Below are 25,715 nucleotides of genomic sequence, written 5' to 3' on the forward strand. Positions count from 1 at the left end.
AACAATGGAACTGACAGTTTTTAAGATAGGTCAATGCAAATTGCTTTGTTAAAACAGACTAGGCTTATGCTTGCTACAGACTGCGATTTCGGCAATCATATAAGACCATTACAAACCACACTGTACGACATGGATCTAATAAACTTGGGTACGACATGTATGTTGTCGGTACAATGATGACACCTATTGATACGCAACAATGCAAGTTAGGTATAGAAGAATAAAACGTTGTCAGCATGCGCTATTGGTAAACTAATTTATGTGTGGAGAAGGAAGCGGACGAAGAGAAAGAAGAGAACATGGACGTGGTCATGGCTAAGGAAAAGAGGCCAATTTGGCATGCTATTTTGTAAATGGAGTTTGAGGTAAATAGTTTTAGCGTCATGTCGTATTGACCAATAAGCCATTTCATGTTGCTTTTCTATTGGCTAGTCATTGGACGTTGCTCATAACATTGAACAAACTGTGAGATGATTAAACTAAATTTCTGACACGGTCAGAAACTTATCGCAGGCTCAAGGTCGTCGTTGAACCGCTCTCACGAAGTACTAAGTAGGACCACCGATTAGACACGACCACAGAAATCGCCAAGATTGGTCATCTTTTATCTGGGACAGGCCAGAATCGTACAATGTGCACTGGGCATTAAGCCTTGTCTGTGAAACCGGGGGAAAGAGGAACAATTGATAGTTGTATGCAGTTTTTGTTAGCAATCCAGTTATAAAGACCTCCTTGATTTACATTACAAGCTGTAGGAATTTTATCTTTTTGACCATTTAAATATCAGCAACTGCACCAAATTGCATCTTTTTGCTTAATTTAGACCTCTAAATAAAAGCTTTTTTCCTTCTCTGTTATGAGCTCCATATTCTCCTATATCATACTATATGCACCATAAAAGCTTGATGTATAGCCTATCAAATATGATACTCAACTAGAATTTTGGGGGGGATTTTGTCTAAAGGTTCAATCATTTCATGTCAAGCTTTACAGGGTTAATATCTAAAAGCTCTTAAAGCGGTGTGTTGCAATGCCGTAGAATTTAAAAAAAGTAAGGTTTTACGAAAGCGACGCTGAATTGCACCTGAACGAATAATTTATATGTTTAAAATTGACAAGCACATTTCAGAGAAGAGGGTTCTTTTGGAAATCACATTTGTTGTATGATTTCAACAGACTTCAATTTTTCTCACACCTTCGAAACAAATTCTTATTTGATTACAAATGACAATGTATATGTTTTTAAAAATTTTTTATTTGAACCAAGAATGCCAATGTGTAAAACCGCAATCAGCAGATAACTCCTAAAGCATCACATAACATACATAAACTACTGTTCACTACAGTCATTTTCAGAAATTAAAGACAGAAAAAAAAATGTTTTAAACCCCAAACCAGAATTAAATCCAAAAGAACTGACAAGCAATTAAGTTGCAATAAACATACAAACTGAATCAAACATCCGTCATGTGACCTCCGGTGACCCAACACAACGTTGTTCATAAATGCAGAAACATTGAAATGCGCTTCGGCTGGGATACGCTTGGAAGTGGCGTGGCCATCATTAAAAAAAAGTTGTCACACATCCATGCGTGATAGAAATGTGTATGCATGGCTAGAAAGCAGCTCAAGAAGCAACACTTTACCACCCACTGCGCTGACTAATGTGAAAAGCTTTTTCCCTGTTGACCAGTCAAATCACGGAGTAACTGCATTTGAGGTCATGTGCATCTCGCAACCAATCAAGCATCATCCTGCACTTTCACAATCAAGATTTTATTCATCGCAAGAGAAACGTAGTTAAAATGAACGCAGCAGCGCTGATGATTTTCAACAGACAGATATATTCAACAGATGAGCTGATAATGATGAACTCATTAGATAGCGTGGCCTTATGAGAAATATCGATCACTGTGATTTCGAAGCTCCTTCAGGGCGCTTGATCCCATTTATCATTGGTGGTGCTCAGCGGCTCATAGATTTCTGGCCCAGTCCATCCACACCCATTTAGCCCAAGAGTTCTCCACCTCTTAGAAAGCGCTCCTCCAAATAAGAGGCGTGTTGATTCATTTAATCAGTGTCTGAGTCATGGAGGGGAAGGAGGAGAAGAAGAGAGGCCTAAGGCCAGTCTTCTGAATTTAAATACAGGGCTGAAGATTGAACTCGCTCACTCTCAGCCTCTCGTTTGCATTTAGCTTTGCCCTGCTGCTCCTTGAGATTACTAAGGGCATTGAGATTGTTCTCTCTCTTTTTTTTAGGCAACTCTAGTCAGAGAAAAAAGCAACTAGTCTGACTTTTTTGCATTTCGAGTTTCACATCAAGTCACTTTTTCCCACACAGGACTTTTTTTAGAGACAGAAAGCATTAATATTTCACCAAAATTAGTCTATTTTACAGTTAATCAAAGCAAAACAAAAAGTTATCAAAAAGTTTATTAGGCACAGCAAAATACAATGACTTTGGTCTTGACACTTACACTAAATCAAAGCCTATTTTTCTTTTATAGTTTCATACCAAAACACAAGTATTGCAAGTGTTACAGTGAGAGTTTGCATAGGCATGAAGAATGGAAAAAGAAAAACAAAAATCAGACCGTAATGGGCAATATCCAAGCCCTTAGTGTGAAATATATAAAAGTCTTCTTGTAAAATACACTTAAATGTTTTTAAAAAAATTACACAAGTCATCTAGAAAAAAGGGAAACGTACACAAACTGTGAGGCAATGCCCGGAATTTAATGTATGCCCCTACCTGTCCTCGGGAAGAAATCTTGTGTAAAGATTGAGCAGATTAATGCATTCGTGTGTAAAAATATAACATTTGCTATATAGACCTTAGTGCACTCAGCGCACTCAGCATAGCCACTGCTTATGGAAAAAGGGCAGATTGGTGACTAAGGTACAGGAATGCGTTTAAATGTGTACTTGCTAAATCTGACTGATTTTAAGGCTCAATCTACATCTGAAACAATCTAGTGAAATGCCTTAAGGGCTGCTTAAATACTATCCATTGCTTTGAACTCGCTCAGCGCCTGCACAGGGTTGACGTGCTTCTTTTGAGAAGACCGCTTCACTTTGTTGGTCTGACCATCGTCTTGCTTCTCGCGCTTGACCAGCGGCTTCTTTTCAGGAGCTTTCATCCTCCAGGAGATGGCGGGCATGTTGAGGTTTTGCATTCCTTGAGACTTCTGGTACTTGGTGGAGGCCACGTAGGAGGCCTTCACAGTGGACACCACAGAATTCATCAGATTCTTGGCTGCCTGAATCAGAGACATAGCACTGTCCACCTGCAAATTGAGAGGAAATTGAAAAGACCAATGAATTACAATTCTCATGACACTTTCAGCCATTTATGATTGTTTATGGATTTCTCACTTTCAAGAATTTAATAGAGATTTCAGCTTGTATGTCAGGCACTAATCTTTCAAATAAAAATAATTGAAATCATTATACTTAATGTACAAATGTCACAAACTATCTAGCTTGTGGGAAAGTTTCTCTCTACACAAACACTTATAAAAGCACAATATCTATTGAAAAATTTTTATATTTATATTCACTATTCTCGTTCAGAATTATGAAAGGTAATTCTCATTACTTTTCATTTTAAAATTCCCTTATATTTCCAGGTTTTCAAAAACTGTGGAAACCCAGTGAATTATATTAACATACACACAATATTCAAGCTTATACCATGAACCTATGCTCTTTAATTTACAACCAGCTATTTTGATAAAATATTGATGTTGGTAACCTTTCCAGGAAAAATTCTTTAAAAGACAACATTTGCCTTTACAAGGCTAAGATAAAGGCAGTGTGATTACACATATTATACATGCAACCATGTAATTATGATTAAACTAAAATTACACAAATTAAAAAATAAATAAAGGAAAATAAATTAGGTTATCTGCCCAGAACAAGAGTTGTTCTTGTCGTGGAGATACGGATGGGTGAAAATAACAGTAATTTTATTTTACTTCAGATAAACAGGGTTTTCACCACAGAGGGACAAGTCTGTCTTTGTCCATTTCTCCCTCTCAGTAAATATGACTTACCCCAGACACCACAAGCTCTCCGCCCAGATTCTGCACCTCTGCTTTGACTTTACTGCAGATATTGAGCTGGTGACAGTAAAGGGCGATACGCTGCAGATAGGCCAACAGATCCTGCTTGCATGCTGAATCTGGACACTACAGAAAAAGAGAGAAACAGCAGTTACTTACTGTCAAGCATATCAACATTTCAATAATTCAAAGTCAAAGGGGCAAAATATTTAAACATGTTAAAATGTTCTAAACGAAGCAGTGGTTGCCATTTTAAGAGTTATCGGTAGTTGAAAACTAAAATTGCCCAAAATATTTTTAAAAAATGAACATGCAAGGGTTTTGAAGTGTGTTAAAGATGGGCCTTTCAATTCATTCTCTGGAAATTTGTGGCACTTTGAAAAGCAGACTGTGTGGGCTTGTGTGGGGTTAAAAAAACTGACAAGAAAACACAGCGAAACTAACAGAGACTAGTGTCTATACAGAAAGAGTTCAACTGATATCTAAAATGAAAAGCACGCTCAATGCGGTGGTTCTTTTGAGGATCTTTGACTGTTGCCTGCGGATACCCTAACGCTCCACAGTCACCTGTCCAGCTGCATGTGCTAGTCAAATTCATTCAATTCCCCATAGTGGCAGGAGAACTGGCCCACCAAGGGCTCACAGCTAAGCTGTCCTTATATTAGTAAATGGGGGTGGGTGATCCTTGTGCATCCACCAGAAAAATACAACTTTTTTAATGCACTGAGTGTGCTTTAGGGAATATTTTGGTGTAAAATCCAACCACAGTTTCGCACCAAATAGTTGATCTTTCATCAAAATTAGTCATTGTAGACAATGATCCTGCTCATTTCTATGTTTAAAATAAAAAGCATGCCCTGCAGTGCTGCCAACCAGCTGAATACATCACTAGCCCCATTAACCAGTCGTTGGTGCAGTAAAGAGCACAGTACTAGATTTTTCCCCAGTTTGGTCATCCGATATCAGTACCATGCAACACCAGTCTCCAAGGTAACGATACTTTCTTCACAGTGATAATGTTCAAAGAGTCTGGCCCCACATCTCTGCATTGAAATGCTCTGAACAAGCAGGACTTGAGGGTGCCTGTCTGCACATAATTACACCAAGCCAGTTTCCCAACAGTGCCTTTATCTCAATAACTCTCCGCCAAATTCCGTTAAGCATTTGGGGAAATGTCAAATTTCCATTATTTTAAACAACAGCTAGACAGTAGATGCATACTTAAGTCGCCTAGGGCTGGTATGTGCATAATTCTGCAAAGCAAAATGCACCAATTATGATTATGTAAAATTCTGTTCAATGCAATTTAAGACCTCAGTTATTCAGCCAAGTTAAAATAGTGCTTAGTTATCCATAATGTATAAAAATGGGGCAAGAAAATCATGACAAAATTATGAATTACATATCAAATGACCATTTAGATTTAATTAATTCTTCCATGTCTACATAACAGATGGGAACTCAAGTCCGCAGCTTGAACTCGAGTCACACAAGTCACAAAAAAAAAAAAAAAAAAAAGACTTGCGAAGTTGCGACTTGACTTGCGAACAACTGACTCGAGACTTAAGTTGGACTTGATGACAAAGACTCGTAAAAAACTAAGTCATTTTGGTACGGTATTTTCGGTATATTTTTCTCTCTTTATTACCCCACATGACAGCATGAACATTTTACTATTCATTCATTCATTCTCTATCAATATGTGCAGCAGCAAACACATCAAGCCAGCTTTATTATATTGCACATAAAGCATCTGCAGGCACGTGTATTGATCTCCCACTGGAAAAGTGCGGTTATATAAATTAACAACAAACAGTGACAATACAGACAAGTCTTGCCTTGTGACGTTTCCATGTCCTTTTCATGTAATATATCCAAATTTACCAAGTTAACTTGCATATGGACTGGACGCACACTTTCATGCGCATTTTATGACCCTGTCCAACTCAGATCCTGTCTACATAGATTGGACTTGAGTCAGGGTGCATTATTTTATCACCTTATCACAAACGAGACACAGGCGGGAATGTTGTTGTGTTGTTTACTGTAACGCTTGTTCATGCATTGGTTTTGTTACCGCTGGCGCTCACTCGAAGACTACATTACCCATTCCTGCTTGAGAACTACAGCCAACTACGGCAACTCAAATAGCTCAAAATACACAGCACGTTATTTTTTCTCGTGGTGACCGTCCCTGCATTCCAAATAGTATAATGTTAAATATAGTTTAAAGGTTTAATTTTTTTTATTGTGAATAATAATGTAATTAATGATTGAAGTAATACTATGTGTGTTACATAATCAAAAACTGATTACAATGCCTAACAACTCATGAACAAAAAAACTGTGATTGAAAATTATTAAAAAGACTGAGGAAGACTATACAGTGACAACCCTGATTAACTGAAGGATGAACAGGCAACCATCTTACATTAAATTAAAATATAATTTAAAAAAGAGCATTTGATAAGAGCATTTTGCCAAGTGAGCTCTCAACATCCATCTATTCTAATGTTTAAGGTCAGTAACTCGAGATAAAAAAAGTTAAATATAAAGCCAAACTTGCAGAGATGTGCCTGTGGGAGATCCAGCAAAATACAGAGTCTGAGTTAAGCCATCTACACCATACTTTAATAATCATCAGTCTGTCTATACATCCCATTGAGAGAGAAGGGCAGAGAGACAGACACAGACTGTTAGAGACAAGACAGAGCGACAGGGAGACAAAGGAAGATGGGAGACAAGTGGGCGAAACAAGAAAGGGATGCGAGGAGGAACAGGGGAGAGAAACAGGAAGAGAGTGAGAGTGATGAAGAGGGCAACAGGCTGCTCATCTTTCAATGAGACGCCTGACAATTAGCCTCAATCTGATCACAGTATTTCCCTAAAGTTTTGCCCATTTATAATAATAATAATAATAATAATAATAATAATAATAATTATTTGTTCCTGGGTACTCAAAGCTCTTTACATGGAAGGGGGAATCTCCTCAACCACCACCAATGTGCAGCATCCACCTGGATGATGCGACGGCAGCCATATTGTGCCAGAACACCAACCACACACCAGCTTATTGGTGGAGAGGAGACAGTGATGAAGCCAATCAGTATATGGGGATGATTAGGAGGCCATGATGGACAGACACCGAGGGGCAAATTTGGTCAGGATGCCGGAGTTACACCCCTACTCTTTTTCGAAGGACATCCCGGGATTTTTAATGATCACAGAGAGTCAGGACCTCGGTTTTACATCTCATCCGAAGGACGGTGCTCTTTGACAGCATAGTGTCCCTGTCACTATACTGGGGCATTAGGACCCACACAGACCACAGGGTGAGTGCCCCCTGCTGGCCTCACTAACACCTCTTCCAGCAGCAACCTGGTTTTCTCAGGAGGTCTCCCATCCAGGTACTGACCAGGCTCAAAAGGTAAAGTGTAAGTGTACCAGGTTAAAGGTAAAGTGTGAGATTTAGGTGCTACTAAAAGCACTACATGGAATGCAAAAATAATTGTTTGAAAACTGGTTTCCTAAACACTCCTACCAGTCAATACATTAATGGTTTAGTTGTAGGAAAGACATTTATATTTATATACTACATAAAAATAACAACAAAAAGAAGTTAACATCAGGAATTCATTCATTAGGTGCACCATTCCTTTAGGAGACACAAATGCTATAAAAAGGCACTTTCTTGGTCTAAGGAAAAAGTCTGTTCTGGGTCTGCTTCACCTACAGTATCACATTATTTGCTGACTCTGACTGCAGGATACTGTAAAACCATTTTGTGCCAAGGGTTGGAGGAGAGGATTACATTCACAGCAATACAAAGCAAGCATTTTTTGCCTTTAAGGGCTTCTCACCCCTACATCTGGCATGTTGATCCAGCAACAAGTCTGGCTATGCTGTGAGCCCCAGCAGCGCTGCTGGAATATTCAGCGGTGTATCTCTGACTGCTTTGCCGTTCGCAGTTTCCACTCCAGCTGGCTCAAAGCATTCTGGGATTTGTAGTAAAGATTATCCAGCTGGGCACATCATCACTCCCCAGTGGGAAGTCAGGATGTCTGGGCAGAACTTATCCCTCTCTCTAGTTCATCATAAAGAGCCAGCAGAGGCACACAGAAAGCCAGAGTGTCCGCCTCTCATCTGCTTTACTATTCCACCCATTATTCCAGCAGTCATTAATAAAGCCCCAAATTTTTATCAATCACTGAGCTGCTTTTCTTCCCAGGAGCTAGAGAGCTTACTGCAGAGGAAGTCAGACATACAGCGCAGAGAGAGAGAGAGAGAGAGAGAGAGAGAGAGAGAGAGAGAGAGAGAGAGAGAGAGAGAGAGAGAGAGAGAGAGAGAGAGAGAGAGAGAGAGAGAGAGAGAGAGAGAGAGAGAGAGAGAGAGAGAGAGAGAGAGAGAGAGAGAGAGAGAGAGGCGGTGGTGAATCAGAACACAGACCTGCTAAAATGAAACCTGCTAAGCATACCAATTAGAGGCTCGACTCCTGGTTGAAACAGCTCGAATTGGAGCTTTGAAAGCATCACTTGTGCATGCTCAGCTGCTGAATTCATCCAAGTAGAACAGGAAATGCAGCCTGCCTGCCTGACCTAAACACATGTGAATACATGATGGACGTGTCAAACAAAAGTCCTGTTTGCTTAAAATATTTTCTTCCTCCACCTGTGAAGGTCGCATGCAGATCAAATGCTGTTCTGCCAATGTGGTCAATTACACAACCAATTTTCGGTGAAGAGATGTGCTAAAACAGCATTTTTTATTTGTTGTTTTTATAGTGTCCTGATAAGTTCCTTATCAGGCTGGTCCAAGAGCTGATCCTGCATTCACCCATCACCCCATTAAAAATTAGCAACTTCTGAGAAGAGTGTTCTTCTTAGGAAACGGATACATCCCTAGAGTACACAGTGTAACATTACAATCAACTTCAGCCCCACTTCACCCCCTTAAAGCAATGTAAATGCATGAAAAACAGTTGCTGTATCAAGCAAGTTTCATTATACACAATCATAAAAAATGATTTGTTAAAAGAGACAGAAAACGGTTGACTCTCTCTCTCTGCAAATATGTACATTATATTGTGTAAATGATGTGCTGTCCTCTGGCATGGAGGTGAACAGAGTGAATAAAAAAAAAAGTAAATTAGACCCTGGAAAAAAATAGTTCATAACAATGAAACCAAGAGGACAGCCACTATAGGGATTGATGAGCGGAAGAGAATACAGGTGTTGGAATAAATAACGTATTTCACGCCTCAATGTTAAAAATATCCAGCTATAAAAGTGAGTAGGAAGGTCAGGCTGCATCGCAGAAAATGTCATCTGGCCTGCTGAATTCCATTCTAAATGGACTGCGGTAGTAGAACAGCAAGAGCAGGGTTCTGACCTTTCTCAACACATCAGGGAAGAAAAAAATGCCAGTTTCCCGCTTTTACTGACATAGCAGCATTTTTATGTAGAGCAACAGTGATTATAAATGGAGCATCTTGTGTAATACATTCTTTTGTGGGTTATGCCCACTAAAGCCTGAGGAGATATTGATACGCTGCTCACTCCACTCCTCTCCTCTCGAGGGGAGTTGCAATGAGTTGTGTTTTTTTTCTCAACTAAACAGAGCACATGACATATGGAGGTGATTAGAACAGTGATGAAATCGTTCTGCCCACCCATAGGTCTTCAGCGAGAGAATTTCCATAGATATGATTACCTGGTGTTTATATCCATCCCAAACCACAGAAAGAATTACCAATTTCCTTGCGCACTGACAGACTTGCCACAAGCCTAGGCCAACATCTGAAGTTTAAAGATCTTCTACAAAAGAACAATGCATGTCACATTTTTTTTTAAAGCTTCCTGGAAAAAGTGGGATGAAAAAAAAAAGCAACGCAATCTCCAGAGGTAGGAGGAAACCAATACCAGTAGGAGGTGTAGGGCTGGAGGTATTATTTACATTTACATTTATTCATTTAGCTGACGCTTTTATCCAAAGCGACTTACAATTGCTATATATGTCAGAGGTCGCACGCCTCTGGAGCAACTAGGGGTTAAGTGTCTTGCTCAGGGACACATTGGTGTCTCGCAGTGGATTCGAACCTGGGTCTCACACCGAAGGCATGAGTCTTATCCACTGCGCCATCACCACCAGTATTATACCTCCCGGCTGGCCTGGGAACACCTCGGTGTCCAACCGGAACTGCTGGAGGAAATGTCTAGGGAGAGGGAAGTCTGGGCATCTCTGCTTAGACTGTTGCCCCCGCGACCCGGCCGCGGATAAGCGGAAGATGATGATATTCCTCTCTAAAGATATCTGAAGTAAAAATCTTTAAGTTTATCCAAATGAGCAAATATTTTGACCACAAGCCTCAAGGGATGTGAATATAAAACAGAGAAAGGTGTCATCAGTTCAGTTTAATGTATATTTACCGTTTCAGGAATAGCAAATTAATTGCAACTAACTCTATATAGTGGCAGAATGAAGGAAATGAAGGTGGGTGAACGGGTTGGTGGTTTTGCCCCCTTTTGTGCTCACCGTTGGTAGAGACTCATCGGACGACATGATTTTGCACGGCAATAGTATCTGCACGCTGTCTCTTTGGCTTTATGACAGATGACAGCGTTAAGGTGCAATATTGTACGTTACCTATTGTGCTTTGGGATGTGAACCAGGTGCTGCCACTGGATTTACACATCATATTATCATGTGTATCATGTTATTAGTTTTAAATGTATTACAGTTATCGCAATATATTGTTCCACCCTTAATTAACATATCTATATTTCATGTTTTGAATATCATGGTTATCATCAATAATGGTATATTGCGACTCCCCTACTTCAAAAGCATAAACACGTGCATAGAAAAAACCCACATCTTCCACAAAACTGCCTTGGTCCATCTGAAGGAAGACCTGAATCTTCATAAAAAGAGAACAGTCTGCAGTAAGCAAACTTAATTTAACATCTGCTAGAGACAGTTTGAGAACAGCAGAGGTGGAGATTTGATGTACTGACTGTGACCCATAGAAGAAAAGTTTTTGGACTGCAAGCTTGATCTTCCAGCAAATCTCTCAGGTGTGAACTCATTCTGGATTGTATTTACAGGCTGTGCAAACAACATGCTGAAATACAAATCTGGAGGAAGTGGTGGATACAACGGCAACAAAACAGATATCCTGCATAAGTTAAAGAAAAAAAAAACATTTACATAAATGATCTTTCTACAGAGGTGAAAGAGGGCCAGGGAATTCAGCCCCCTCAGTCATCAGTATTCAACGTACAAACTAGAAAAGGCAATCGAAGGTTCATTTTAAAAGCACCTGTTAATATCAAAGTCATTTTTTACAGAGATAAAAGATTCATCTGTAGTTTCTTTAATAGAGAGAACTCTAATGCACTTGGAGAGAAGAACGTCCCTTCATGTGGCTAATGTGTTTTTATATTGCGTTTAAATGGTCTGGCGGAGCAGTTGTTTTTTAAATGGCTAAATATAAAGCCATCATGGACCATGACAATCAATCAAGTAGCAGTTTAAACAGAGTGATGATCTTGCTCCTTTCCAAACAATTACCCAGAGGAAAAAAAATAAGAGACTAATATTTGCAAGTACCAATTCTATCTCACTCTAATAAAGTCCTGATCTAAGATCAGAGAGAAGAATTATAAACCATCGTTATGACAGAGGAAAAATGTTCTTAGATCAACAACTCAAATTTAAAAATGAGGTTTTCTGATGAAATATCAGATATTAATCAATTGCCTTATGTGCATCACTGGAGCAATTGAATAGCCACAGCATGGCATGTCAAAAGCTGGCAACACGTCTGCCAAAACAGACAATCATTTCTCTAACAGTTATCAATAGGACTGCCTGCTCCACTAGCATATTTACAAACCACCTATTTCACACGCTTTATACTGAGACGATTAAACAAATCTCATTTCACCAAATTACAAATGGTACATTGAAATATTTTGTAGTGTGATATTTTTACCAAATTTTATTTGACGGAACGCAACTAGAAAACAATGAACACGTTCCAAACATAGTGATCATGTCTGAAAATGGAGCTTTTTAGATATGTATTCTCTCCATGCTTTCTAATAATCTGTAAGAACAACTTTTTCAGAAATGAAAGGCAGATATGCTTCAGGTTGTTCAGGTTGGCTAGATGACACCTACACACTACGCTTGTTAAATGGTGCCATGGAACTGGAGAGAGATCAAAACAATGTCTAAAAATCTGTAGGGCTTTTTTGTTCTTGAGCCACACCACTATTTACTTGGCCTCGTGTCTGGGTTACTGTCCTGCTAGAAAAACAATCTTTCTCCCAAGTCTTTTTCAGCAGACCTGAAAGAGTTCTTATTCTCACATCAGAATATGATGGACAACTTTTCCTAGAACCAACAGTGCCCACTGAGACCTTCGTATATACTTTTGAACTCTTTAACTTATTGATTTATTTGTTTATCTCTCATATTTCCTTTATTTTTTTTCCCCACAGCAAGCCTTAATTGCTATTTTTTTAACCAATGAGTTTCCCATGACCCCTTATTTCAAAGAATAAGGATTTTAAAAAATAATTTAGAATCAGACCAATTTGTTAACCCCCTGGAGTCAGCGAACACGCTGGCGTGTTTTGCTTGATTTTTTTCACATATCAGCAAAATAGCCTTAAAATACTCGGTCATTTCTGGTCATACAGACTTGAGAAATGTGAAAAAATAAACTGTTAAATGTCTACTTTATGTGTCCACTTACAATCGAAATAAAACATTGTGCTTTTGTACAATAAACAGGGTGTGCTTTCAGGCTCTACTCCGTGAACTTTTTTTACTGGAGCACATCTCTAAACTTAAACAAAACTCAGCGAATACTATATATATATATATATATATATATATATATATATATATATATATATATATATATATATATAAATCATTTAAGTGTGTACTTTTAAATTATCTAATTCAAAACAAACAAATATTCTCTGTTTATGTAATCTATATAAAAAGATAGAGATGTCAGCCGTTCTCGTTATCGTAACTCATTCTGCTAATGTGACACGCCCACGGAGAGAGCGCGCTATTCAAACGCAAATGATCTGAAGCAACATGCAAACGTGTCAACGCCCACATCAACTTGATAAACCACACCATGTTTAATCAGATTAATGTAGCCTATGTCGTTTTACGAGGCTGTTAGGAATCCAGAGACATTTACCTCAGAAGTGCTGGTTTCACTTCGAGGAGCAACGGGTCCAGCTGAGGATTAATAGTACGTTTTTTATTCTTATATGCTTTGTTCTGATCGCGATATGGAATATTTTCTCTAAACCGCAAAAAGACTGTTTAAATATGAATTCCGTTTCTGTATGTGAATGAATTAACGGCACAGATGGGTGCTGTTGTTTAGTATAGCTTGCAAAAAGACTGTTTAAATATGAATCGCGTGTCTGTGTGTGAATGAATGAACAGCACAGATGTGCACTTTTGTTTACTATGATAGACGAAATATGAAAGACATTTCGGTCACTAGTTTTGGATAGATTATAAAGTTTTTATTGTAAAATAGACATCAAGTAAGCTTTTGTTAGCCAGTTTCTGCTCAAATGTTAAATATATAAACTAATCAACTAAGATTTTATTATAGTGTTTGAATCCTTAACTTTGAAATAGGGCTGGGCGATAAAACGATAACGATAATTATCACGATATAATTTTTCTCGATAAAAAGATATCAAGAGTTCGATAAATGTTCGATAATGTTTATGCGCCAAAAGCGGAACGAAACTCATTTGAACCGCGCGCCACACGGACCATTTATCCGCTCGGCTCAAAGTCCAAACAGCAGCGTGCAGCGCGAGCTCACGAGAGCAGAGGCATTTACTCTGATCGTCTCGCTCACGAGATCCAGTGAGAAGCGCTTGAATTCAGTGAAGAACACAAATGTCTCAGTGATTTAAACCAGTTTAAAGGCAGATGAAACACCGCTGACAAACTGGAGAAACACTGTGCGCAACGATACAGTCAGAATCTGAATTGATACTGAATCCATTTACCATGGATTTACTGTAACGTTAGCCTAGTAATATTAACTGCACCTTGAAATGTGGGATTTACATTGAATTGTATTATATTATTAATGTAGACAATGTATTAAAGGACTAATGGAATATAATTAACCATATTAATTGCCAACTTTTGAGTTTAGCTTGGCGTGAGACTTCTCCAACGTGGGGGGGGGGCACGACACCTTGCACACGGTCTCTCGCTCGCTTACCTCTCTGCTGTGCGCGCGCGCCGTTTGAAGCACAATATCTGTCTCGCATGCACGCTCGCTCTAGATAGATTACGGGATATTTTAACTAATTTGCGGTATAACTAGTTGATCACGAGTGGCTCAACAGGTAGATATATAGATAAACTCATCTTTCAGGCATTTGACTGACCGGGTTGACATTTCAGAGTGAGAAATCGGGGGTGTGGCGTGAGAATTGGGTCAATTGCGTGAGTCTCACGCTCAATGCGTGAGAGTTGGCAGCCCTGTTACAGTATTTAATAATGTATATAGGCTACTGTTTTTCATACAAATACCATAGAAACCATAGTTACATTTTGCCATGATAGTGAGGTGCTAACGTTATAGGCTATGCCTGGTTTTATCTGTGGTCATGATCTAAATGCATGATACTGGATAACCAATGGTTAATTTTAATAAAAGTCAAGCAGTCAGAATATTACATTTTACCAAATAAAAATGTGGTCTTTAAATTATTTTAACAGATGTTACCGTTTTTGCTAATGAACAAATTTAACATAGTAAATCTGCATCCTAACTCAAGCTAATACTACTGTCAACTCACTGTCAAATATGCGTGTTCGAGACAAAACATGTAATATTTATATTGCAGCCTGCACTGCAAACTGTGCTGAAGATACGTGCCATCAAAGTCAGGCAACACAAACCTGTTTCAAGAATTGAAATAATATCCCCCATTAGCACATGCAGAAACTAAGAAATATATTTTTCTATTCAGATATTTATTTTGTTAAGGAAAAATGACAAATTTTTGAATTTTCTACCTCAGATTTGTGAAATGTTCACCTGTTTGGCAAGTGTTTGTCATGATATGTTCTGACAATAAAGAGTAGTTTAAAACCACAATTAACTCTCTGGTTTATACAACTTTCACTTGGGAGCAAAAATCTGCCTTTATACTTGAAAGAAATAAAGATTTAACATTTATCGTGATAATTATCGATATCGACTGATATAAAAAAAATTATCGTGATAATTCTTTTTGGCCTAATCGCCCAGCCCTACTTTGAAATATGTATGATAAAATGAATTTTTTTGGCCATATCGCCCAGCCCTACTTTGAAATATGTAAGATAAAATGTATACTTTAAAAAAAAGAAAGACTACACTTGAAATAGTTAAAATTGTAATTGTTGTACATTTACATGTGAACACTAATAAAATAGCAAAAAATATATTTACAAGGTAGATGTAAGCAACATCTTAATATGCCAATATAAGCCTTCTCATTAAATTATTTATTATTGTTTTTTTATTAGTGACACATTTGGGGAGGATATATTCCAAAACTTTCTGAAAATACAGTATGAGAATTAACTGCATAGTTACTAGAAATGTTTACCTTGGATATTATACAATTTGCATGTATACAAAATAAGTCCTCACATTCTTTCTTGCGGTGCCCTTTGACACACCTGAATGAAAGGCTCATTATGCGAGTCATTGTCTTCTCAGGTGTGAATCAGAGCATTATTCATGATCCACCACAGCCCTACGCATATTGCCTTTCCAAACAAAAAGTGTCTTACAAAATTTAAATCAATGTATTGTTTTATGTGAATGATTAGGCAGGATGATTTTCAGATCATTTTGAAGCAAAAACTCTAGGAGACAACACCCATTAGTCAAAATTCGCATGGACACATTTAGTATGTGCCTTGTGGCCTTATTTGAGAAACTTACATTTTTAGTTTTCAATAACCATGCATAAACGATATTCTATCAAAAATACAAACATGTACATACATGTTGCTCACATATTATGGTAGCCCTGTTTGTGCTAAATAGAGTGTAATGACAACTTTGCCATTAATATGTTTATAAGCAACTGAAAAAAGTACAAATGTCAGGGCATGTCAAAACATCTCAAGGACCACAAAAACACCTTAGACCCCAGAGGGTTAATGAACCACTAACTAATTTGTGAATAATAACTTGCTGAAGAGACTATGAAAATTTCACATTTCAAATCACAAATCAAACACGGTGGCTTGCAAGAGCAGATAAACATTTTACATGAAGTAAAATAATTAAAAAAAAAGTGTAATTTCCATGACTTCTATTTGGCATTTCCATGATTGTAAATAATAATCCCTACCTTTGGGTTTTTTAAGGAAATGTTGCAGCCACCTTAATTATTCATATGTAGAAAGAAAGTTGTAGGAATTGATTTGTGTATATGTACAGCAGCTACAACACTACAACAATCCTAACAAAAAATATAAATCAATTCAAATTATTTCTATGTAGCTCCTGTAATTGAGTAAAACGAGTAAACTGGCTAAGGCTCTGAATACCTTTGTTTAAACACTTCTGCAAGGCACTTTATACATAAAATGTTAAAAATTTGATTTACCCGATGGAAATAAACACTGCTAATAATAGGGCTGAAACAACTAATCGATTTAATCGATTACAATCGATTATAAAAATAGTTGTCAACTAATTTAGTCATCGATTTGTTGCTAAATAACTTTTTATTTGCCGTAAGCGGCTCATTTCGTAAATATTTTAAATCTGTGGTGACCAAAGTGTGGCAGTAATGAGCCACCGGAGGTTTTACTCAGCCAGTACAGCAGGACAAATAGCCAATAGCCAATAGCTGGCCTCGTTTTACGTCACGTGCTTCCCGCACAGCGGCTCTGCGTCTCTGCAGCATTCAGCGAGATGGCGTAGGCAGGCGACGGTGGAGTAAGCTCGAGAAAGAGAAAGAAAAAAGCGGAAGATAAAACTCATCGAACGAATTAACCAACAAATAAATAAATCAATAGATGTTCAGCTTCTCATCTGCGGTGATGCATCAGGTTGCGCAATCAGTTCGCTCGCAACATAAGTTATGGATTAAAATAGCGCTACCAAAGAAATTAAAACGGTGTTTACAAAGTGAAGCACAAAATATAAAGGCAGTTAATAACAGCAGCAGTAAAAGATTGTTTTTTTGTCACTGTAGTCAGTGGTTTTCAGCGAATGCCTGTGCACTAATGCATCATTTTTCCTGTCCTTTTAATCAAGCCTGTTAGTTTGCTGTGTACCTCCATTCCTTTCTCTTTTTATAGCATTTGTCTACTATTAAGTTTTAATTGTTTTTCAAACACAATCTACTGCGGCTCTACTACGTTCACATGCTTGCTTTGAGTCTTTCTATATTTAATTTATCAATAGTAAGGTTTAAAATGTAAAAAATAAAGATTATATTAGTAAAACTCAATGTGTGGCTTTTGCACTGTTTAAAGTACACTTTTACACAAATACCCTGATTTAAGGTTTTATTTAATTATAATAAACAAACATTCAAATTAAATTTTCTAAAAACTTTTATCCGATTAAACGAAAAAATAATCGTCCGATTAATCGATTATCAAACTAATCGTTAGTTGCAGCCCTAGCTAATAATCACCATTATTCTTTAAAATCAAGAACTTAGACTGTCTTAGGTCATGTAAGGTACCAACCCTTGAAGTGCAGAGCTGAGATTCTGTGAGATCGCTTCTTGATTTTTTGTTTTTTGCTCTTCTACTGTATAGAAGGAAATTTACAGGATTGTCACCATTAAGCAGCCAGGGGCCAAAACGGGGATTAAACCAACCTTTGGTGGTGCCTATGGATCACCATAAATCTTCCCTGATTGAATGTAAATTGGAAAACTATGAATGTCAGTATATATCACTGGGATAAAGCACATGTGCTGCAGCCCGCAGGTCTGCCTCACTAAAAATATGCAAACCTGGTGTAGCACAATCATGTCTGTGTATGGTGGTTTCATGCCTTCATGTGCATGCATGTAGGGCAGAAGATTTATGGGCAGTCTGGTGGCTTACACATTTGCATTATAAATCTCAATTACACTGCATTATTTGCTCAGTACTTTGCTCAGATGAAATCCTCAGAACTTGCCCCTGCAGAATCTGCTTTTAAATTCTTAATAAACTGCAGTGCAGACCTTTGTATGGCAATGACCTAAATCCTTCTGCATCCTCATCTATGCACTACACTAATTTCTTTAAACTTTAACTGAACTCTGTTACATCCATTTAAGTGATTATTGAACCTGGCCGAACATTTTTGGCAGCACTCTGCAACAATCCAAAAACTGTTCTCATCCAACAGCTAGATGTTACAAGATGGATTCAGAAAGACTGATTCTCAAACAAGATGCATTTTTTTAAAGGCCTCTCGCTTTTGTATCACTGTCTTGTTTGCCTCCTTGGGTGTCCTCAGGATTGCATAGTAGTATGTATTGTCACCAGTGTTGGAGAAAGTTACTTTTAAAAGTAATGCATTACAATATTGCGTCACTTCTAGGGATGTTAACCGATGACTGTTTGACCGTATCAACGTTAACCGATCAAAGTTGTTGGTAGTCGGTAAAAAAAAAAGTGATCTCTAAATTAGGCTATTATAGACAGTGGACTAAACGCTACTACAGACAGTGGACTAAACGCTACTACAGTTAGCCATCTCATTCCAAGATATTTTTGTGTGAAGTGAACAAATCCCTCAGACTCAATTTTTCATAACTCGCCTGTTTGTACTTAATAAACCAATAAAAACATTTGGCGCAAGGTCGCAGCGTTTGGGTTTGCACGCTCAAAAGGTTTGCGAAAATAAAAGCTACAGGCTAAAACACTGGAGGTTAGAGCCAGGGCAGACGACAGGATGAAGCGTGCAAAGAAAAGTAGTGTGTGGGACCATTTCACCAAAAAGAATGACACAGATGTAAGTTGAAACTTGTGTGATACAGTGCTTAAATACAGTAGTAGCACATCATCTATGATGCATCACCTGAAAACACGACACCCGCATTAGATTTGGAAATACATCTATATTTCAGTGGTAACAGATAAGGTGATGATGATCATCATCTTTCTTTATTATTGTTAGCACTAAGTTACCTCAAACTAAAGCGGCATCTCTTCGGAGCTGTCATTTTCTTAAATGAGCCGCGGCAATGTTTCAAATGAGCTTCTAACGCTAGACTAATGCCTTTATTTTCAACGTGATCACTTTGTATCCAAGTGTAGGGGATTTAAAAAAAGTGACGTGAGAGGAAGGGTGGCGCCGGGGCAATGTGTGTGAGCGGGAGGCAGAGCGGCAGAGAGATGCGACAGAGTTGCGAAATTGCAGGCGCAACTCGAAATGGCTGTTATTTCAAATAGCGTAGCATATTTTAAACTAATCTGTTAACCGGTTTCAACCGGCTAATGTGGCTCGGTGGTCGGTCAAGAAATTTTTAATGTGTCATCCCTAGTTACTTCCATTAAAAAGCAACCAATAGTGTTACTTAAGGGGCTTTTGCACCAGAGGAAACTTTTCATAGTTCCAAGAACTATTGGCGGAAGTACCCGGATTTTATATTTCTGCTCAGCTAGCATCACTGGACATCAACCACACGGTATACGCTACTTACTTTTCATTGTTTATTTGCTCTGGCCCTGGCATTTCAAAGCGCCGTCAAAATAAAGGGCCGCAGCACCGTCAAAATAAAAGTCACAACAACAAGCATGGCTTACATCACTTCTGAGTTCCTACTGGCGGTGCAAATGCAACCAGAAAACGTTCTTAGAGGAACCATTAGTTCACAGGGAACCATCCTGGTGGTTAGTTCCAAGAACTAAGTTCCTAGAACTATCCTGTGCGAAAGCCCCTTTAGTAACTTTTTATGGAAAGTAATGCGTTACATTACTTTTGTGTTACTTTTTCTCACCTGGACAGGGCATGCTTGTTTGTTTTATAATAACAATAAAAAATTTGGAAAAATGAAAGGCAAATGTGATGTTTATCTAATTACATTTTTGCTTAGTATGGTTGACGTGGATCATCGAAGGTCTGCAGCAAAGACCTTGGTTAATAAAGAGAGATCAAATACAAAGTATCTTTGTGTAATTCAATATATTTATTGCAGGTTTGCATAATATTCTGAGATCACATTTCACAGATTTTATTTCATTTTGAGGAATACTGATTCTTTTTTTGTGCAAGTGAGATTATTAAATGCTCAGATTTATTCTAAAACTACAATGACCATCATGTTTACACAACTTATTTGAAAAAGTAACTCAGATATTTTGTTGTAAATTTAAAAGTAATGCGTTACTTTATTAATTACTCGAAAAAAGTTATCAGATACCCAACTCAATTTAATTGTAATGCGTTACCTCCACACTGGTTGTCACATCCTAATTTTGAATAGTTAGGTTTAAGTTTGCTGCTAGGGCGCATTTTTCCGGCTAGAAGAGTGTTATGCAATACAATTCATGCTTTCAACAATTTGTTTCATATCATTTTCCGGCTCTGCTGTGGTTTCTGTTGGCAATTCCAGATGTAACAAAAGTACATGACATGACAAACTTGACAAGCAGTCAGGAGTGATGCTATAGCCCACCACTGTGTATTATGTGGCAGGGCTTTGATATGACAAAGAGAGCGAGAAGGACTGGGGGGCGGGGGCATGATTATTTGCTTTCCATCCCTCCGCAGGCTCCTCTGAATCTGATGATTCATCCTTCTGTATAAGGAACTGCTTTCCTTTGTTCATTTTTCAACAGTTAGCCTCTGGCAGCCTCGTCTGCACAAGAAGGTGTGAGGAGCAGTCTAGATATAGTTTGGGATAACCATATATATATATATATATATATATATATACACACACATACAGACAGATATATATATATATATATATATATATATATATATATATATATATATATATATATATATATATATATATATATATATATATATATATATACACACACATACACACACAAGCTGCCACCTGCTAATTACGCTACTAATTAAAGACGAATCACACTTAATGGATTTAGGTCTCACATGGGGCTTCACATCCCTCTTTCCTTTCACTTTTTCTTCACCTACTGCCCTCAATTCCTTTATTCGTAGGCAGGACAAGAGGAGGGGGGACCATTTGGGAATGGGCTGGCTCCAGCCGTCTGGAGTTGCTCACACCTGTTTAAAAGCAGGAGGGGTCGCACTCGGACAGACATTTCTTCCCAAAATCAATGCAATTAGTTTATTAACGCACAGTAATTCACACCATTCAAATTCCTAAATACACTTGCACAGCATACAAAATTAATGTTTGCCAAGTACCAAAGTGAATAAAAAAAAAATCCATTCACTTTCGTGTAGAGAGATGAAGACTAGCTTGTTTCACAAATATGCAAAGAAATTCTAAATTCAGATTTTTTTGAAAATAATACAATTTGTTATTATATTTAATAATGATTAAATTAGACATCATTGTAAAATTAAATTTCATATAACATAATAATGTGTAAAAAAAAAATCTGTCATTATTGTTATTATAAGGACCAGTAATACAATTTATTCAGCATATTAAAAAGAGAAGAAAAAAATGAGAACAAAAAAATGGCATGGTCAACTCTCATCACGCCTGGCATTGGCACGATTTGCGAAGTTTATTTTAAATGGGTCCTACACTCAAATCAATCCTATTACTCATCAAATTGGTGGGTTCAATATAATGGACAACTTTTACAACACATAATGCATTTTATGTGCCAGTGTGTGCAGAAAAGCAAACACATCCACAGACACACAAGCACCAGCACAGTACCCATCTGTTTTCTGCAGGGCATATCATTGTATTCACGGCACTGAATAAGCAAAATCAAAGACATTGCGGGATGTGGCCATCTATGAAAGCTTTCACAGTATCTGAACTGGACATTTAGTATTCCTCTCCAAATGAGTCAACGCAGGTAGCATGACTACAGATTTAAAAGTGGAGCTGCTTCACATTTGATCAAAGTGCAATCTAAAAATATCAAAAGCGCAGAGTTTTAGTTTGTTTGAAGGCTCATTATTATGCAAGATTATATTAAAGGAATCTTTTTGAAAGCACACTGCAGATGTTCATAGGAATGGCTAAATAACAGCCATGCGGCAAATAGGATAACGGCGCGTATCTTTACGTTCCCTCCCTAGGTGCTTCACTGCATGGTCAAAACTTGCTTGCCAAAAATGCAAGAACTTAAGAAATAAGCATTTTGCATGATACAAAGCTTTACAAGTTTGTGGTTCTAACCATTGAGCGTAACAGTACAAAGTGTAAAAATGTCGTGTAGTTCTTAAAATTGCTATTGGTCCATAAACTGGTAGTCTGCATGCTGCACAATGATGTTAGCACAGCGTGACACTCTTTTAATTAAATTACAAACTGAGAGGAGAGGCCTTCGAGGAGGGATGAGTGATAGGTGATGATTCTGCTATGCAAAACCCCCTTCCCTCCCCAATATCCCTTTCAACTACTCTAGAAAAGACAAGAAAAATCTTAAAAACCCTTGCAGCTCATGCGGCGGTTTGATGTTTACTGGAAATGTTCCCATATTATTTTCACGAAGCCTGTGAACCTGTCATTCTCACTCAGCTTAAGGAATAAGAGGAGCTTTCCAGGAAAATAATTGTTGGACAGTGGGGATTGAATTTACAAACCCTATAGTGTTGTCTTTATCATCACGGTCATGTCTCGCAATTTTCGAAAAGGTGCTGGAAAAAGCCAGGGATAGGAGTTGGCTGGGGATAAATTATGCACTGTTGCGTTTCACTGTAGTTCATCACAAGGATTAAGATCCTTAGGTAAAACACAAGAGCATGGATAATTCACCAAAAGATGATCAAGTTTTTTCCTGCAAAAGACTTATGAGAGTTAACTTACTTGATCCGCAATAGCGCGGCCCAGCTTGTCCATTCTTGATCCAGCTTCAGCAATTTTCTTCGCAGCACTAATCACATCAGAGGTGTTTTTAAGTGGTCCTTTCCCCCTGAGGAAAAAAGATAGCAGTTTCATTCACTGTTACTGTTCTGTGTGCAGTCTCATGTGACAGTTCTAGCGAGTGTGTGAGCATGGATGATACACATCAAGACGTCAGCACGTTTGACATAAGAATGGCTGGTCATATTGACGAGGTTGAAGAAAAAACAACAACTCTCGTTTCACAGACTGAGCCTAGGTTCTCCCAAGGTTTTTTTCTACATTATGGCACCTGATGGGAGTTTTGGTTCCTTGCCACCGTCACCTTTTTCCACCTTGGTTGCCTTTGGCTTGCTTAGTTGTGGACATTAAATTTAACATTTAATTTAATATTCAACAATGATATTGATCTGCCTGCACTGACACTATTCTACAAGAACTGAACGCGTATATATATATATATATATATATATATATATATATATATGTCCTTCTCAAAAAATTAGCATATTGTGATAAAGTGCATTATTTTCCCTAATGTAATGATAAAAATTAAACTTTAATATATTTTAGATTCATTGCACACCAACTGAAATATTTCAGGTCTTTTATTGTTTTAATACTGATGATTTTGGCATACAGCTCATGAAAACCCAAAATTCCTATCTCAAAAAATTAGCATTAGGGTAAGAATGAACGAGAAGCGAACAGACAGACGGATTGAGTGAGCTAGCAGCAGCTCCCACCCACTTCTGTGATGTCTGGTCAGCTTCCTGGGGTCAATGCCACTTCAGTTCATTTAATAGTTCTGGCCTCATTCATCCCAGTGCCCCATCTCAGCCCAACCCCCACAGCTCCCCGGCTACGATCTAGCCAGTCATTTGCCAGTTCTGTGTGCCCGCAAGGGACAGCGGGGCACAGTTGGCAAGTGGCACAACCTGGATTCAAAGCTGCTCTCTTCAGGCTAAACTGAACAATCCAACCCACAACAGATGGAATTTTGTGTTTTTGCTCTCTACACTCACCCCTCCCAATTGCGGTTCTCTCTCTCTTTCTATGCCATTCAGACAGGGTCCTCCTAGCAGCACTGCATCCATCAAAACAGTTAACAGAATTCACCAGAGACAGTGTCTCAAAAAGAAAATGCACCCCACAAAGAGCGACCAACATTTCTAACATTTTGAAATCCAAAGAACAGGTCATTTTGATGTCGCTTTGGTGGTGGCCCTAAGATAACCTGCCCTAGGTGAAAGTGTGGCCACTACAAGGTGACTGTCGAGTAAGGGTGACTTCATCTCACTTGACAATCCCACACTCAGATATGCAAATCTCACTGAGTGCCCATGAATTAGCCACTGATACTGGTTCCAGATGGGGGTAGTGCGTGCGTGTGGCAGCTCAAGCACTGGACCACAGCATGCACAGACAGGTGGCTCCAAAATATGTGACACGAATCCAGGCGACGCATGCTTTATTCATGAGCAGGAAGGGACATAAGCAGAATTGGAAGCAAGCAGCTTCTCTGCAGATATTGAGGCCGGATAAAGGCTCCCGAAATCAATTTCCTCTTTATAGCATTAACCTTCATGGGACTGTGTACCCATTCAAGGTTGAGGGGCAATAATTTGGGCGTGGACTGAATTAACTTGCCGAGACCCACACTTAGCACATTTCTGCAGGTGACACATCAGCACCGATTGTCATTTTTCATGCAAATGCCGCTTGTACAGAAATGATACCATTCTCCTGCCTAAAACAGAAGACATCCAATAAATAGGCATTATGTTTAAGGAGCAAAACAATGAATTAAAAAATTATGCATATAGTTTTACATTTGAATGATTATAATAAATATATAATTTTTTGATCTGGGGAGGAATGGAGACATGTTTCTGAACAGGAGGAAGAGGAAAACAAAGCTGACTTTTCCCAGGTTTTTGAGACACGGTTGAGTGACAGCCATGCTACAGTCATTACAACATGTGCAATATTGGCAAATGGTGTCCTCAGCATGATCCATTTTTAATAAAGGAGTCTTGGTTTAGCATAGGCAGGGAGAAGCGTTAGACCAAGACATTTTCTATCACTCTGTCACACACAGTGTTTCTTCTGGGAGAGCAGAAGGCAGTCACTCTCAGGTGTGCGGGTCCACGAGTGTGCTGTCACACCTAAAATGACCCTTTCCCTGATTCTGTCAGCATACAGGGGAGGAATTCAGGTGACCTTTTCTTGCGCTAGCATCTCCTGCCCTTTGTTTTTAAACAATTTTTTTAAGACCTGCTTTTTTCTTTCCATCATTTGGGATCCCATTTCTTTTGGGATCACGTATGATGAAAAGAAAAAGAGGCAGGCAAATGAGGCAGGTAAAAAGCCCACAAAAAAAATCCACAGCTCATTTGCTTCCACTGAGAGGGGAAAAAAGGATTCATGAGATGGAACAGAGTGCTTGTCTCAGTTAATATTAGACCTTACTAATTGATGGCCAATTTAGGTAAACGACAGGGGAAATTGGGTATAAAAATCAGATTTCTGTCTCTTTCAATATTGGAAAAATTTTCACTCTAAGAACGCTAGTGCACATTTCATTGCCA

General features: G+C 38.3%; 1 protein-coding gene across 1 annotated transcript in view; it reads right to left on the minus strand.

The window, feature by feature from the left end:
- Window positions 1-1,237: 1,237 nt before the first annotated feature.
- ctnna1 (catenin (cadherin-associated protein), alpha 1) overlaps window positions 1,238-25,715 on the minus strand; it is a 157,130-nt gene continuing 132,652 nt past the window's right edge. The window contains exons 16-18 of the mRNA XM_077247593.1: window positions 23,089-23,194; window positions 4,058-4,192; window positions 1,238-3,286 (exon numbers count right to left, since the gene is read on the minus strand). Of these exons, the coding sequence (XP_077103708.1) occupies window positions 2,996-3,286; window positions 4,058-4,192; window positions 23,089-23,194 (532 nt within the window). The 3' untranslated portion in view covers window positions 1,238-2,995. The remainder of the gene's footprint in view (window positions 3,287-4,057; window positions 4,193-23,088; window positions 23,195-25,715) is intronic.

Source organism: Siphateles boraxobius, unplaced genomic scaffold, assembly GCF_051911475.1.
Source record: "Siphateles boraxobius isolate OS27281-9 unplaced genomic scaffold, OSU_SipBor_1 3, whole genome shotgun sequence".
Taxonomy (NCBI): Eukaryota; Metazoa; Chordata; class Actinopteri; order Cypriniformes; family Leuciscidae; genus Siphateles; species Siphateles boraxobius.